Source organism: Arvicanthis niloticus, chromosome 9 (genome assembly GCF_011762505.2).
Source record: "Arvicanthis niloticus isolate mArvNil1 chromosome 9, mArvNil1.pat.X, whole genome shotgun sequence".
Taxonomy (NCBI): Eukaryota; Metazoa; Chordata; class Mammalia; order Rodentia; family Muridae; genus Arvicanthis; species Arvicanthis niloticus.
This window is the reverse complement of record NC_047666.1, coordinates 1,396,361-1,412,686: the sequence shown is the minus strand read 5'-3', so window position 1 is coordinate 1,412,686 and position 16,326 is coordinate 1,396,361. Positions and strand designations below refer to the sequence as shown.

The window sequence follows — 16,326 nt, the reverse complement described above, 5'->3', positions numbered from 1 at the left end:
GGTTTTCAAAATGTCAGAAGTCCATAGAATTGATGTTACAAATATTTCTATATTAATGTTCATTTTGATTAGAAACCTGTCTGCTACTGACAGCTTCCTGTTGTGGATTCTAAGAAGAAATTGAGCATCCTTGGAGTTACTCCAGTTGTGCGGTGACAGCCACTAGGCAAGAATTGCCTCTTTCCATCTACAGACAAAATACTGTCCAAAAAGGACACACTTGCAGAATAGTCGACTGATTATATCTGCCTAGACAGAGTAATCAGCCCTTAATAATTCTGCAGCACTAAGGTCTGTCAGATGATTCTGGGCCAGAAGGCTGAAGATTTGATGCTCCAACAGTCAGTAGTATAGGGGCTTTCCAGGTGTTCAGAGGTCTCTATAAATTGGTTAAGTTTTAGAAGCTATGCTTTGTGCTTCCCATAATTTCAGTTAACTCAGTCATTCTAGATTTCTGACAGGGTTGAAGACCTATAGTCTCATAGCCAATCCTGGCTATTTACTTTGAGAGAAAAGATCTGAGTGGATGGTTTTCAACTGACATTCATTCTAAAGCCAAGAAAAAAGCCAGGGTCAAAACTCAGTGTTTTAGTTAGGAGAGATGACAGAGGCTCTGGTTAGTCAACAAAATGATGGACTGGGTATTAGGACTATCTTGTACCTCACTGGTACAATTAGGAATAATTATGCTCTAATTGTATTTTGAGAGAAAAGTTTTATTTTAACAGGAAGGGTGATATGTAGGAGGAGCTAAGGGGGAAAGAGTACCAAGAGGAAGAGATGGAGTAAGGAGAGGAAAAAAAGAAGGAGAGGAGAAGCTAGGTGATGAGAGAGAGAAAGAGAGTGGGGAGGGGACATGGAGGCAGATGTTCACGTGTCTCCACCAGTCAAAGATAGTTTATATATCTAGGTTGGGTATTGTGTTACACTTCTGATTGAGCATTACCAAACTTATAAAGCCGTTGATTAACATTTAATATATATATATATATATATGCAAAAAGGAAAAGGGGGCATGGGATAGGGGTTTTCTACGGAGGGGAAAGGGGGAAGGGGGAAAGGGGATGGTATCTGAAATATAAATAAAATATAAAATAAAAATAAAAAAGAGAGCAGTGCAGGAAAAGAGGGAGAGAGAGAGAGAGGCAGTTTTGCTGGGAAAGTTGTATAGACACACAGACAGGTTGCAGAGAGAGAACAGCTAGATAGAGGTGAAGACATAACAAGCAAGGAAATGAGGAGTTAGAAGATAGAACATATTGCCAAAGTCAGTATGAGGCCAAGCAGAGCAATTCAGGGGAAGATGAAAGAAGCCAGAGTCAGTTATTGTAGAGAGGAGTTTCGAGCCAGAATAGCTGAGTTGGACATGAAGTCATAGATCAGAAAGTACAAGAAAGGGATAAGCTTATTCAGCAGCAATTCTAAGAGTCTGAAAACATTCTTAACCTAGATTATATTTTATGGAGGCTAGAAGCTTCCAGGACTAGACCTGCGTTAGGAGATGGAGTCAGTAAGCCTTGGAGATGAGGATTACTACAGGTGAATAAAAGATATTTTAACAATTTCTCATTTATTATTTTTGTTATCAAATGTTATTCAGTTCTTCTCCTTCTCCTGGAAGCAAAAGGTTCCTTGTAATAGTTCACTACTTTCAATCAGCTCACTACACTTTTTTTCCCAAATCCATAGGCATTTCAACATTGCCATTAAAGATTACTTGATGCATTACATAAAACTGTTGAGAAGAACAGAAATACAAACTGGTCAAGTAAGGCAGAGACCTCAAGACAGCAGATCTCAGAATATCTTGATGGGGTCCAGGAATGCAAAAGAGAGTTCTACTTCCTTTTGCTTTGTTATCTCCTAATTAAGTCCCTCAGCCTAAAAGCTACTTCTGATTAATGATTGAGACCAAGAGGAAGCACTTGACACTTGGTTGGGACAAATGGACTATACCACTCCTTTTCATTCTTCACCACAGTTACTGTCATAAGCCCTGTCACAAGCTCCAAGATAATTTTGCTATCCTATTTTGTGGAGCTGCTTCTGACAAATGGAACTCCGCCCATTGCTGTCTATCTCTCTGTGTCTCCTCGTCTTTACATGTAATAAATCTATTAGTCATATGCTCCATTGCTCACAAATTTTATTCTTTAAATTTGTGAGATAAGAACCTAAAATGCACTTGCTTAATGTAGGTTTGTAAGCTGTGTAGTTTCTGGGACTCTAGTTACCTGAATAAGACTCTGTGGTTATCCAAGCAGCCCAATATCCCCTATGGCTTTTAGTAATAATCAGGTATATTACATGACATAAAAAATAAATTTGTAAATAATGGAAACTCAAGCCCTGAAAGCAAGCTTTTCTCAAGTAGCTAGTATCAACATGAAAACACAGCTGTTATTTCAAAGAGTCCTTGAGATCATCTGTTCTAGAGCTAAATATAAGTAACTATGGCCTGGGGATACAAGTTTATATTACCTCAATTCCATGTTTAAACAAGGAAGCAATTTATAGTAAAAGAAGAAAGAAAATCAGAAATTAAGCCACTTTTCAAATACATTGGGGGAAAGAGTAAGGACGTGATATAGAAAGAAATCTCAGCTAGAGGCTCAGATGGTACCTGATAACTCATCCTTTTGGTTGGGTAAAACTAGGATCCTATTACTTTTTAGTAACAGGATGTTAGGTCATACTGAGAAGTGGGCACATACGTGACTGTAAAAGATACTCACAGCAGATAAATAATAGTTAGTCCCTGAACCTGCCACATTCTTAACTCTCCATAATCACGAACATTTTAATCCATCAACCAGTCTTTGTAGACACAGACTTGTTCCAAGAATTCTCTCACACTAAATTCAACTTAAATTTTAAATTATATTAATGCATCTCATTATTGAATAATTGACCATAAAATGTTGGAAAGTGCTTATGGTTTTGTAGATAATAATTTAATATGAGACAGAAGTCATATTATAAATCATTACAAAGTTGTAGCAGACCATAGCAATGCTGTATAATATTATAAAGAAATCAATCTGTAACACATTAAATATTTTATTATGTGTTAGAAAATCTTGGCTTTTAGGTAAGATGAAAAGACTGTGTTGAATAGGAAGCATATTATAGAAACATCAACTTCTTGTTGCATATAATTTGCCAAAGTAAAAACAATAATCAGCTTTTTCTCCTTCTACTTAATTGCATAGGGAAATCAATAGACCTTTCATATAAAACATCCTTTTAGGTGGTTCAACTTCTTGACTGTTTTATTAAACAAAAACTAGAGTTAATGATCATTCTCCAAAATCTGTTGGCATTTCAATAGAGTTTTGTTTCAAATTTAATAGTACAATTTGGCAACATATTTTTAAGAGTACAGAAGTAAACATACTGTGTGCATTTTTCTTATTTTTATATTATCCTCAGAAGTACAACATGCTTCCCTTGCTTCGAGCACCTCCCAGTAAGGAGTGTTAGTGAAATCAAGCGAATGTATCTCTATCACTTGAATCCAAACATAACAAGAATTTACTATTTTGTGACTGATAGTAAAGGATGGGAAAGCTAATAAAGTGGTCAGTAATGTGGTGGGAGTGGCATAAATAAAGTGTGCATAAAAACCCTGACACTATTACTGATGCTATGTTGTACATGCAGACAGGAGCCTAGCATGGCTGTCCTGTGAGATGTTCTACCAACAGGTACTTAGTCAGTCATGGGACTGAGGTCAGAAACTCTTATGGAAGAATTGGGGGATGGATTGAAGAAGTTGAAGGGGATGACAACTCCATAGGAAGAGCAATAGTATCAAAAAAAAAAAAAAAAACCTGGTTCCCATGGGAGCTCCCAGAGACTGAGTCATCAGTCAGAGCATGCATGGACTGATCTGTGACCCCTGACACATATGTAGCAGAGCACCTCTTGTCTGGCCTCAGTGGGAGAGGATGTGCCTAATCCTGTAGGGACTTGATGCCCCAGGAAAGGTGGATGCTGGGGGGATGAGATGAGAGTGGGTGGATGGGTGGTGTGCTGCCTCTCAGAGGTAAAGGGGAGAAGGGAGGAGGTGAAGAACTCTGAGAGGGTAGCCGGGGAAGAGTGGCAACATTTGGAATGTAAATAAATAAAATAATTTTAAAATATCTAAACAAAAAAATTAAAGTGTGCCTAAATAAGAATACAACAATCAACTGGAACGGTGGTTGAATGTATTCTGTAAGAGTCTGTTATTCCGACATCACTGATCATCATTCATCTAACACTTACCTATGGAGTTAGTTAAGAACTTGTTGTTTGTTAGAGCAGCAGTGTTACATCCTTTTCCAGACTTTAGTGAGATGAGAGTAGCAAAACCCTAGAGGTCTATATGTGTTTGCAGAGCTATTCATTTTAAGAAACTGGTTCAGTTAGCAATGGCATTGTTTCTTTTCTTTGTGCTTCTTTCTTATTCCCTGACGTACTGATGTGATGGTAATAAATCTCATATCTACAAGAGACTTACAGTGGCAACTGACATAGAAGCTGGAGATGAGAATAGAGCACAATAGGAGTCAGGCCAACAGACAATGTCCAGAGCAGCCCAACCCTTTAGAACATCTAGTTTCAGAATGATTTTATCTGTGAGATGTAATCTAGGGATTAAATCACTTTTATTTTTTGTTGGTACAGTTTTCCTTGTTTTGATTGTCTGGTTTTTACAGATGAATGGAGTAAAATAAGGGACTGAAATGGCAACAAGATGTTTGTATCATAGAAAAGATTAAGTGCATTTGAGTAGAAAATTTAATACAAAAGGGAAAAGATGGCTTTGGGATGAGTGTTCATTGACCTCACTGGGGTGGGTCAAATAGAATAGACCCCAAATAGAATTCAGTACTATTTTTTTTTCCTGAAGCAAAATATACTTGATCTACATACAATTTCCTAGGTTACTCTTCTATGTATTTATCTTTTGTACTGCTGGAAATAGAACCTAGCTAGGACCTTTATACTCAGTCAATGGCCATGTGATAATTCCAGTCCTCTCTGGATAATCCAGGAAGCCAGACCAGTTATTGACTGAGTCGCCTAAAATTTTAAGGTTACATCTTCAAAGGAGTTATAATGAGAGAAAGAGGCACAATTGGCTAGGCCCCCAAAATGTGACCAATTTCTTTCCTGACTGAAAGTGAGAAATGTTTTAGCTTTGACTTTACTGCAGGTCCAAAAGTGCCAGAAAGGCAAACAAAATGCATTTTTTCTTTCTCTCAGACTGAGGCTGAAGATGCCAGGAAGGAAAGCTGAGTTTGTTTGTTTTGTTTTATTTATTTATTTTTTTTTACCTCATAAACAACATATGAAAGATATGACTCACCTCGAGGATCTCAGCGGACTGGCTAGCTCCTCAACATTCCTGTTTTCTTGATTAATTCAACACAGCCTTACTTACTCCCAGGCAGTGAGGCACAATGCTGTCCTACTCCAAGGAAACCCATCTTTCTTGCAGGACTTCTGTCTCCCTCACTTAAGTTTCCAAAGATACAACTCTTTCTAAAACTCAATTGAACTGAAATGTAAATAAAAAAATAAAAAAAAAAAAAACATTTCTCATATTTTTCAATTAAAAAATCTACCTCATGGTGTCCCGGGGGGAAGTTAGGGTAGCCAGCTGTGGGTGAGGCTCAGTACTTTGGCATCATGTGGATCCAGGTTCGAACTATGGATGGGAAGGAGACCCACACCGTGAACTCTCTGTCCAGGTTGACCAAGGTGCAGGAGCTGAGGAAAAAGATTGAGGAGCTGTTTCACGTGGAACCCCAACTGCAGAGACTCTTTTACAGGGGCAAACAGATGAAGGACGGTCACACACTCTTCGATTATGACGTGCGCCTCAATGACACAATCCAACTGCTTGTGCGCCAGAGTCTGGCACTACCTCTCAGTACAAAAGAACGTGACTCGGAACTCTCTGACTCTGACTCTGGCTATGGTGTGGGTCACAGTGAATCAGTCCACAGTCCATGCATAGTAAAGGGGCAGCTGAAGGAGATGACAAGACTGTATGGGAGGACATGGACCTGGGAGTGTACAAGGTTAATGAGTACGTGGATGTGCGTGACAATGTCTTTGGTGTATGGTTTGAGGCCCAGGTGGTCCAGGTACAGAACACAGCCCTATCTGAGGAAGAGCCCTATAGCTCCAGTGCCATTATGAGCCCAGAGGATGACATGATGTACCATGTCAAGTACAATGACTATTCAGAGCATGGAGTGGACATTGTCAAAGCCAAGAATGTTCGTGCTCATGCTCGCACTCACACTGTGGTCCCGTGGGAGAACCTGGAGGTGGGTCAGGTGGTCATGGCCAACTACAATGTAGACTACCCCAGGAAACGCGGCTTCTGGCATGATGTTAAGATCTGGAGGAAGCGTCAAACCAGACGGCACATGAGCTCTATGGCAACATCAGGCTCTTGAATGATTCTCAGCTCAACAACTGTCGGATCATATTTGTGGATGAAGTCTTGAAGATTGAGCTCCCTAGCGAGAGGAGCCCCCTGATCAGTAGCCCTTCGCAACCCCCTCCTCCTCTCCGGAACACAGGGAAGAGCGGCCCGTCCTGCCAGTACTGCAAGAATGCTGAGAACAAACTGTGTCGCAAGTGCGCCTGCCATGTGTGTGGTGGGCATGAGCCTCCCGAGAAACAGGTGTTGTGTGATGAGTGTGACATGCCCTTCCACCTGTACTGCCTGCAGCCACCGCTCACCTGTGTCCCCTCTGAGTCGGAGTGGTACTGCCCCAGCTGCCCAACTGACTCCAGCAAGGTGGTACAAGCAGGGGAGAAGCTGAAGAGAAGCAAGAAGGCAAAGATGGCGTCAGCCACTTCTTCCTCCGCGCGGGACTGGGGCAAGGGCATGGCATGTGTGAGCTGCACCACAGAGTGTACCATTGTGCCCGCCAACCACTTCAGATCCATTCCTGGTGTCCCTGTGGGGACCATGTGGCACTTCAGAGTCCAGGTCAGTGCGTCCAGGGTGCATCGGCAGCATGTGGCAGGCATCCACGGCCCGGCAACCAAGTTGCCTACTCATTGGTGCTGGCTGGTGGCTATGAGGATGTTGTGGACAATGGCAATTTCTTCATGTACACAGGGAGTGGGAGCCGAGATCTCAGTGGCAACAAGCGTACAGCAGGACAGTCCTCTGACCAGAAGCTCACGAATAACAATAGGTTTCTGGCACTCAGTTGCCACTTCCCAATCAATGAGAAAGGTGCGGAGGCTGAAGACTGGCACCAGGGGAAGCCAGTACGCGTGGTCCGAAACATGAAGGGTGGGAAACATAACAAGTATGCCCCCGCAGAGGGCAACCACTAAGATGGGATCTACAGTGTGGTTAAGTACTGTCCAGAGAGAGGGAAATCTGGCTTCCTCCTGTGGAGCTATCTCCTTTGACTCAGGAGGGCAAGAACCGCAGCTGGGGCTCACTATGCAGTACCCTGAAGGCTACTTGGAGGCCTTGGCTATCAAGAAGAAGAACAGGAACCGGCCAAGGCCTTGGAGCAAGGACCCTCACCTTCCAAGAGAGGCAAAAACAAGCGTCTAAGTCCACAGGCCCAGCCCCCTCCAGCCCCCGTGTCTCTAAGAAGAGCAAGCTGGAGCCCTACACACTGCCAGTGCAGCAGACCAACCTCACCAAGGAGGACAAGGGCAATGCCAAGCTGTGGGATGATGTGCTAACTTCTCTTCAGGATGGGCCGTACCAGATCTTCCTGAGCAAGGTGAAGGAGGCTTTCCAGTGCATCTACTTCCAGGAGCTGGTGTTCCGGCCAGTCACCGCCGTGTGTCAGCACAACGTTTGTAAGGACTGACTGGACAGGTCCTTCTTGGGGCCAGGTGTTCAGCTGCCCAGCTGTTGAGAACCGAACTAGTCCCTGTTCGGGCGGCCAAAAATGTCACGGCCGAGCAAAGTGTTGAGGCTCGGGCTGCCCCGCATTTGGCGGCCACTGTATCCCGGCCCAAGCTGCCACTCCGGTCTGAGGGTTGGGGTTCAGCAAGAGAAAGAGTGAGGATTGTCGTGAGGAATGGAGACCAGACAGAGTGTGATTCAATCCCGTTTATTCTTCAGTCTCTCTTCCTAGCCCAAGTCTTGCTGTACTCTCTAAAGAGTCCCCTAAAGAGTATATTTCCTCTAAGTGTCTGATTCTCTCATCTACAAATTGTTCTGTCTGCCTCTCTCCTTTATATGTCTCACTTCTAAGCCATGCCTTTTGGTCACACTTTTAATTATGCCCTTAGGTCTTGTCTCTAAATCTGATCTCTACACTTCTAAGTCACACTCTTAAGCTACACACCTTTAATCTCACACACCCAAGGTATCTAAACCAAGATTATCCGAGTGTGCTCAGCTGTTGTAGGCTATTGTAATCCAAGTCACATGTCAGGGTATATGGCTCAAGATGGCTGCAAAGCTGATAGCCGCTTTCTGCTAAAAGTCGGCCCCCAACACCCAGCCTGTCGCTATGAGCTGGACCACAGCTCCCCAACCCAGGTGAACCAGCCCTTGTAGACCATTCTCAACCAGCTCTTCCCTGGCTATGGAAGCGGCCGGTGATGCCAAGACCCAAGCAGAGGGCCCATGCATCCAAGTTCATAGTGGGTTTAGCTCGAATGTGTTGTCCTTCCACGTCTGTCCCTGGCAACTCTTCTGCTCTGGTCACCAATTAACCAGGCACCTACCTATAGGAATCCCATGTTCTGGCTACCAGTTGGACTTCTGTTTTTCATTCATTCTCTCTCTCTCTCTCTCTCTCTCTCTCTCTCTCTCTCTCTCTCTCTCTCTCCTCCTCCTCCTCCTCCTCCTCCTTCTTCTTCTCTCTCTCTCTCTCTCTCTCTCTCTCTCTCTCTCTCTCTCTCTCTCTCTCTCTCTCTTCTCTCTCTCTCTTTCTTTCTCTTTAACGAAGCCTGCAATTCTCCAAGAAAATGAAAAAAAAGTTTTCTTTTTAATTTTTTTTGAGATGAGTTTATAAACTCTTGAGCTCCATACCAGACCTCATTGTTGTGTTGGCAGGAGTTCTCTTCCCACATCAGCTGCCTAGAACCATCTGCAACCATCTTTGAAAAGCCCAGACAACTATCTGTGTGCAACTATCTGTGTGCTTCATTCCAGGGGTGGACCCTGTAGCCATCCCTCTGGCCTTCTTAGGAGAACCGGACAGGGCCATGGGCTAGCCTCAGCCCTGGCCTTGATTCACTGACAGCAGAGGGACTTGGCTGTGGCCTCAGGCATAGGTACCAGCTGAGCTGAAGCTGCATGTGCCTTGGGCTTGTGATTTCTTCACCACTGAACCATTGGATGTTTACCTTGGAAGCCTGGTTTTCGGAGTACGCGCTGGCTGGGTGTCATGCAGGGGTGAGATGTGGTATCAATTCCATCTTGTTTTTAACTCAGCAACTGAGAATTCCAAGGGTTTCTGTATTTTTCTATTTTATTTTTTTAAGTGGGATAAATGGTTTTCTTAATGAATTTCTTTTGTAGTTACAGTACTGAGGACTATGTTTTCCTCGGTTGGTTTTTGTTTCTTCTGTAACTTGTGACTTTACCAAAGAGTGTAAGCCTATCTTGTGGGAGCATCCATTTACTGCAGGCAGACTGGGCAGCACGGTTCTAGGGACATGTTTGGTTTTGTGTGGGTTTTTTTTTGTTGTTGTTGTTAGATTGTTAACATACTGCAAGAAAATAAAATTCTGTGTGGATGTTTTCTAAAGTTCCAAATTTTTTTCAGATTTTAGATCTCAATAAATTTTTTTTTCTGCAGATAAAAAAAAATCTACTTCATGACTCCTAATGATATCCTCTCATACTCACAGATTAGTACCTTCCTCAGCTATTAACAGAAAAGTTTCCTCTTGCAGCAAATGGTAAGTAACAATCTCAGCCAGAGATTATGTTGAGCGAGAGACCTTGGGACGCTCAGCCCTAAATGGGATCTCTCTAACAAATTCCTCACAGTTCAGGGAACTTCATAGAAGACAAGGCAGAAAGGCTGTAAGAGGCAGAGGGATAAAGGATGAGAAAAGAGGGTCTTCTAAGCACACCAGGACTGATGTACCCATGAACTCACAGAGACTGGAACAGCACGAACAGAGCATTCAGGAGTTGCAGCAGGTCCTCTGCATGTATGCAATGCCTTTCAATTTAGTATTTTCACAGGAATCCTGGGTGTGTGGATCTTCAATTTTTGTGCCTTCTCTAGGGCTCTTTTTTTTTTCTATTGGTTTGTCCTGTCCAACTTTTATGTGATCGATTTAATTATATTTTATTATTAATTAATTAATTAATTATAAACTAGCCATTTGGGTAAAGGGTAACGACAGAACTGTCATTTATAGCTGCTACGAGAGTGAAAATCAGTTTTCTCCCATAGCATGACATTGAGTACATCAACCCACTTGAGGACAGACCCCATGTTCAAGAGTAGTTGACCAACATAAAATGGAAGCCACATTTTTTAAAAAAAAATGATTTTTATTTTGTTATGGCTTGGTAGGGGGGTTGGGTTTTTGTTTGTTTGTTTGTTTTCTTTTCTTTTTGGGGGGGTGTTGTTTTGTTTTTTTGTTTTTTTTTTTATTTAGTTCTTGTAGTAGGTTTTGTTGTTGTTGTTGCTGTTTGGATAAAGAACCTAAATTTGGATAGGAAATGGAAGTGTTAGGGATTGGTTCTAATGTTTTGTCTTAATTTGGCTCCTAGAATCACACGGGAATCTGTTCCTTCAGAAACTAAAGAAACCATGACCCTAGTTGCCATTGATTGGGAAACAGTTGCCAACGGCCAATGGCTGGGCAGGATGAAAGAGGTAGGACTTTTAGATTACGCAGGCAAGGGACTGAGGCAGGAGTGGAGGGGAATTGGACCTGACTGGGAAGCAGAGGGATTAGATCTAAAAGCTGCAGGGAAGAAAGCAACCAGCCATGTAAGAATTCAGAAAAAATAGCCCTGGGGCTACTCCCCGGATTGGGTCTGGGTTAGTAGAGATGAAATTGAGATTTACCTAATTGGCTCAGGAAAATTGGAGGAGGGAATGTATGCTAGCTGCAGGGAGGACTAAAATGCTCAGTCATTGAGCTAGTTAAGATATATCAAAATTAGTGTGTGTGTGTGTGTGTGTGTGTGTGTGTGTGTGTGTATGTGTATGTGTGTGTGTGTGTGTGTATGTGTGTGTATGTGTGTGTGTTTATGTGTGTATGTGTGTGTATGTGTGTGTGTATGTGTGTGTGTATGTGTGTGTGTATGTGTGTGTGTATGTGTGTGTGTATGTGTGTGTGTATGTGTGTGTGTATGTGTGTGTGTATGTGTGTATGTGTGTGTGTATGTATGTGTGTGTGTGTGTATGTGTGTGTATGTGTGTGTGTATGTGTGTGTGTATGTGTGTGTGTATGTGTGTGTGTATGTGTGTGTGTATGTGTGTATGTGTGTGTATGTGTATGTGTGTGTTTGTGTGTCTGTGTGTGTGTGTGTGTATGTGTGTGTGTGTATGTGTTTATGTGTGTGTGTATGTGTGTGTATGTGTATGTGTGTGTGTGTGTATGTGTGTGTGTGTGTGTGTGTGTGTGTGTGTGTGTGCTCACAACCCTCTGGGAGCCAAAAAAGTTTAACTAATTAACCACTACATAAAAAGGATCTGGAAAGACTTGTGGGAGGGGAAGAATATGACTAAAGTACACCTAGATTTAATATTTTTTAAATAATAAAAATATAATGAAAAGAAAATAACGAAAGTTTTATTTTTTAAAATCTATTTAGTTCTGTATGAAACTGTGATGCCTCAAATATAGGTGTGAGATAATGCTTTGCTTTATAAAAAGAGGACCAGACCACATAGCTCGAAATGAAACTTAAAGGTTAACAATGGTGTCTCAAAACTGTATTACTCAAAATGAGCATGATTCCCTGATGCCAGCAACAAGCAAATGACTGAAAACTCAATCAGTACATCAATAATTCAATTAAAAAAATCAAATTCTTCAATATCTACTTAACAGTCTATTAACTACCACTAATTGTTTATTTTTCCCTGGGTCCTTAAAGCATATTTTATAGTGATGTTTTAGTATTATTTTTTCCCCTCAAGGAGCTCTTAAGAAAAATGTAAACACCATATGTTACACTGTGTTAGGACAAAATTATAATTACTTACTCAAGTCAATAGGTAATTTAAGTCAGAATAAATTTAAAGCCATTTCAGAAGCAGCTGCTCTCAAACTGCTTTTGCCACTTAGAAATGTACTAAACCATGTGGCCAGCACCCTAGTTAAATAATGTGAATACACTGAAAAAACAAAATTTTTGTTGGAAAAATAATTTTATTTTTTTACCAAGGCATTAAAACTGATTTATAAAACTGAATATAATGACATTTAGCCATGGTCTTATGAAAGTCTGTCTCTACTGTCTGTATGTGTACATCGTTTAGAAGCAAATTTAGAACAACATGTGAACATATTGACATATGTGAGCATAGGGACAACTTTTTCTGGATTTCCTAAAATCTTTGCATATAGTATGTGAAGTGGAATTAAGCAGATTCACTCCAGAATATTTCCCATTAGCAATGGTGCCTGACAAAAATCTAATAGTTTTCCATTGTACAGAACTTTATCCATATTTGTTAACTAATCTATCAGAAAATGTCTTTGTTGTCACAAAGAAATAGTTAAAATTAAATTAGTATTACTAATTGACATTTGGTCCTGTCAAAATAGAAAGATTCATCAGTTAAAGCTCTTTTACAGAATTTAAACACAGGAGACAGATTTTGAGCTCAGCAGTGTGCCCAGCACGGGGACCTCTAGTCAGTTCTACTAATGATCCCAAGGCTTCAGTTTCCTTATCTGGAAAATGAGACAGTAATTCTCTGTCTTACGGATTAGTGATTTAAAGTAGCATGCAGTTTCCAGTACCCACAATTTGGAAAAACGAGTCTGTAACTAAAGCTTACAGTGCTTGGCTAGAAAAAACAAACAAACAAACAAACAAACACAAAAACAAAAAAAACACAACTCAAGAAAAGAAATCATAAAAAGTACAGTTGGCAGAAATGCAGCTGTCAGGCAGGCATTGCTTATCAAATCAATATTAGGAAGACAGCAGCCAGTTTTCTACAACATGAGATAAGATCCTGACAAAGAAGAGTGTGAGGAGGGATTCCCTCACACCGAATGGGTGACTAGGGATTCCCTCACACTGAGTGCAGGACATGTAGTTAGCATTTGCTGAGCCAGCCTGCAAGTTTTAGGAGTGATAAGCTAGAGAAAGTTTGGTAGCTAAAGTTCCATGTATAATTTAATAATTTTTAAAATATTCTCTTAGTGTTATGGGCAGGGTAAGTAGAGGAGAGGTAACTAGAAATCACTGACTCAGTCACCTGCTATGTGTTCTGTCTTGTCCTTTAATAATGATGCAAAGAACATAAAAATCTGTATCTATTCAGATGGACCTAAAAAAATAAATAATGTACAGTCACTGTCTTCAGACACACCAGAAGAGAGCATCCAATCCCATTACAGATGGCTGTAAGCTGCCATGTGGTTGATGGGAATTGAACTCAGGACCTCTGGAAGAGCAGTCAGTACTCTTAACTGCTGATCCATCTCTCACAAATTGCAGAATAGTCGACTGATTATATCTGCCTAGACAGAGTAATCAGCCCTTAATAATTCTGCATCACTAAGGTCTGTCAGATGATCCTGGGCCAGAAGGCTGAAGATCAGATGCTCCGACGTTTTGTAGTATAGGGACTGTCCAGGTGTTCAGAGGTCTCTATAAATTGGCTAAGTTTTAGAAGCTATGCTTTGTGCTTCCCATAATTTCAGTTAACTCAGTCATTCTGGATTTCTGATGGGGTTGAAAACTTATAATCTCATAGCCAATCCTGGATAATTACTTTGAGAGAAAAGATTTGAGTGGATAGTTTCCAACTGACATTCATTGTAAAGCCAAGAAAAAAGCCAGATTCAGAACTAAGTGTTTTAGTTAAGAGAAATGACAGAGGTTCTGGTTAGTCAACAAAATGATGGACTGGGTAGTAGGACTACCTTGTACCTCACTGGTACAAATTGGTATAATTATGCTCTAATTGTATTTTGAGGGAAAAGTTTTATTTTAACAGGAAGGGTGATATGTAGGAGGAGCTAAGGTGAAAGGAAGAGAAGGAGTAAGGAGAGGAGGAGAAGAAGGAGAGGAGAAGCTAGGTGATGAGAGAGAGAAAGAGAGGGGGGACATGGAGGCAGATGTTCACGTGTCTCCACCAGTCAAAGATAGTTGATATATCTAGGTTGGGTATTGGGTTACACTTCTAGTGAGCATTACCAAACTTATAAAGCCTTTGAGTAACATTTTAAAAAATGTATAAAAGCAAAAAGGAAAAGGGGACATGGGATAGGGGTTATCTAGGGAGGGGAACTGGGGAAAGGGGTTGGCATCTGAAATGTAAATAAAATATCCAAAAAATGTAATTCTATTTTCTCTATTAAAAATATAAGGTATCACAAGAATTTGGGGGAGATCTTCACACAAAATTTGAGATGTGTTTCAGCATTAAGTGAAGAGTAAAAGTAAGCCACACAGAAATGACAGGGAAAGTATACCACAGTTAAATAACAGGCCATAATCATTATGCATTTTGTACTAATTAATATTTTGTTTTGTATTTTATTATTTGTGCTAATTAATGTCTTTGTGAAGATTAATTAATAATTATTCAGATTATTAATATCCTTTCCCTAAACTTTATATAACTGCTCAAACATTTATGTACAGAATGACAGTTCCCCAGTGAGTAATACAAAAAGATTTTACACATATGACATATGACTGGCTGTTGTAAGCAGAATATCACCTATTGTCTCTATCTTTCAAAGATGTGCCTGGTGAACAGGAATTGGAACTGCAAATGAAATCAAGGTTGCTAATCAGTGAACCTTAAAATTGGCTATCTGGATAGATACAGAGAGGAAACCGGGGTCCTCAAATGTCAGAAAGGGAAAGGAGAGAGCAAAAGAATTACAAAAAAAAAAAAAAAAAAAAAAAAAAAAAAAAAAAAAAAAAAAAACCTTCCCCAAAGGTTAATGTAAAGTGCTGCTGGAGATATTCATTGATTCAAAATTTTTCTATAATTATGATTTTAAAATGAATACTGAGAGTTTCTATTCTATTTGGAGCATATGCAGATACCAAATCAATAATTACATATAGAATAAAAGTATTCACATATCTTTTACATTTTACTTGATCAGATCTACTTGATAATTTCAGAACTGACACATTTCAAATAAAACTGAGACCCTATTCTGTGGAATTTATGCTTGAGAAGCATATACAATTTTTTGGAATCTTTCATTTTTTGCCTGCTTCCTACACCATACTTTCTGCATAAGAAAGCCTAGCTTACATGAAATACAGATCCTCTTCCACACCAGTTTGAGAGGCCCTCTGTAACACATCACAGAGTGCTTGCTGGCTTTTTATCTTCATGTCTAGCTTGACACTTGGATTGGCTTCTGATATGTCTCTCAATATCCAGTTGGAACATTTTGCAGTTTTTCAGGCTCAAAAGAAACCAGTACCATGATTTCCTGCAGCTTTCTATAATTAGAATAAAATATGCCCACTTCTGTTATAAGTTCTTACACATTTTAAGACTTATTATGTATTTGCTAATGGTTGTGACAAGAGTGGTAAGTAATAGGGACAATTCCTGACTAGGGTCAGGAGAAAATAGAAAAGAGAAAAATGATAAGTACAAGTCAGAGGACAGCTATTTCCTTTACTCCTGTAGATATTACTGCCAAATACAATCCACTCAATTTCCTTCCAGTGCTACTGCCCAGTGTCCCATGTCTGGAGGAGACATGTAATGAGAAAATCGAGATGAACTCCTCTACCTTTACATACTCTGTGACAATGCTGTTTCACTGGTAAAAAAATAATTAGCTCCAGTGAAGTTGCAATGTGTTTTTTAAAAGCAAGGCCTAGCTATACTATAGCTTTATTCTTGAAACTGCAAAACATTAATTTAATATAAATTTAACATACTTGTACAGACATTGTGCATTATTATTTTCCATCCACCTTCCAGATTTGACTCCATTTATCCTTCATTCTTCACAGGCATCCTACTGAGCCCTTATAAGGTTTAATATTCTTGTGTAATGTTATAGTTACCAGAAGAAAAAAAACACAGTCATTTCCAAATTATTTCACTTAAGATCTAATTAACTGCACTCAGTTACCTATTCATTGTATTTTATAGTTTCAAGCACATTATCATAGTCTGCATTGAATGCTGT

The 16,326-nt window shown here is 40.3% G+C and overlaps 1 protein-coding gene across 6 annotated transcripts in view; it reads right to left on the bottom strand.

The window, feature by feature from the left end:
* Nucleotides 1-16,326, bottom strand: part of Ccser1 (coiled-coil serine rich protein 1) — a 1,108,363-nt gene that overhangs the window by 621,997 nt on the left and 470,040 nt on the right. The window contains exon 8 of one of the 6 annotated variants that reach the window (XM_076939866.1): nt 5,616-5,760. The exons of the other annotated variants lie outside the window; for them this stretch is intronic. Coding sequence (XP_076795981.1) covers nt 5,638-5,760 — 123 coding nt within the window. The 3' untranslated portion in view covers nt 5,616-5,637. The remainder of the gene's footprint in view (nt 1-5,615; nt 5,761-16,326) is intronic. 6 annotated transcript variants of the gene reach the window in all.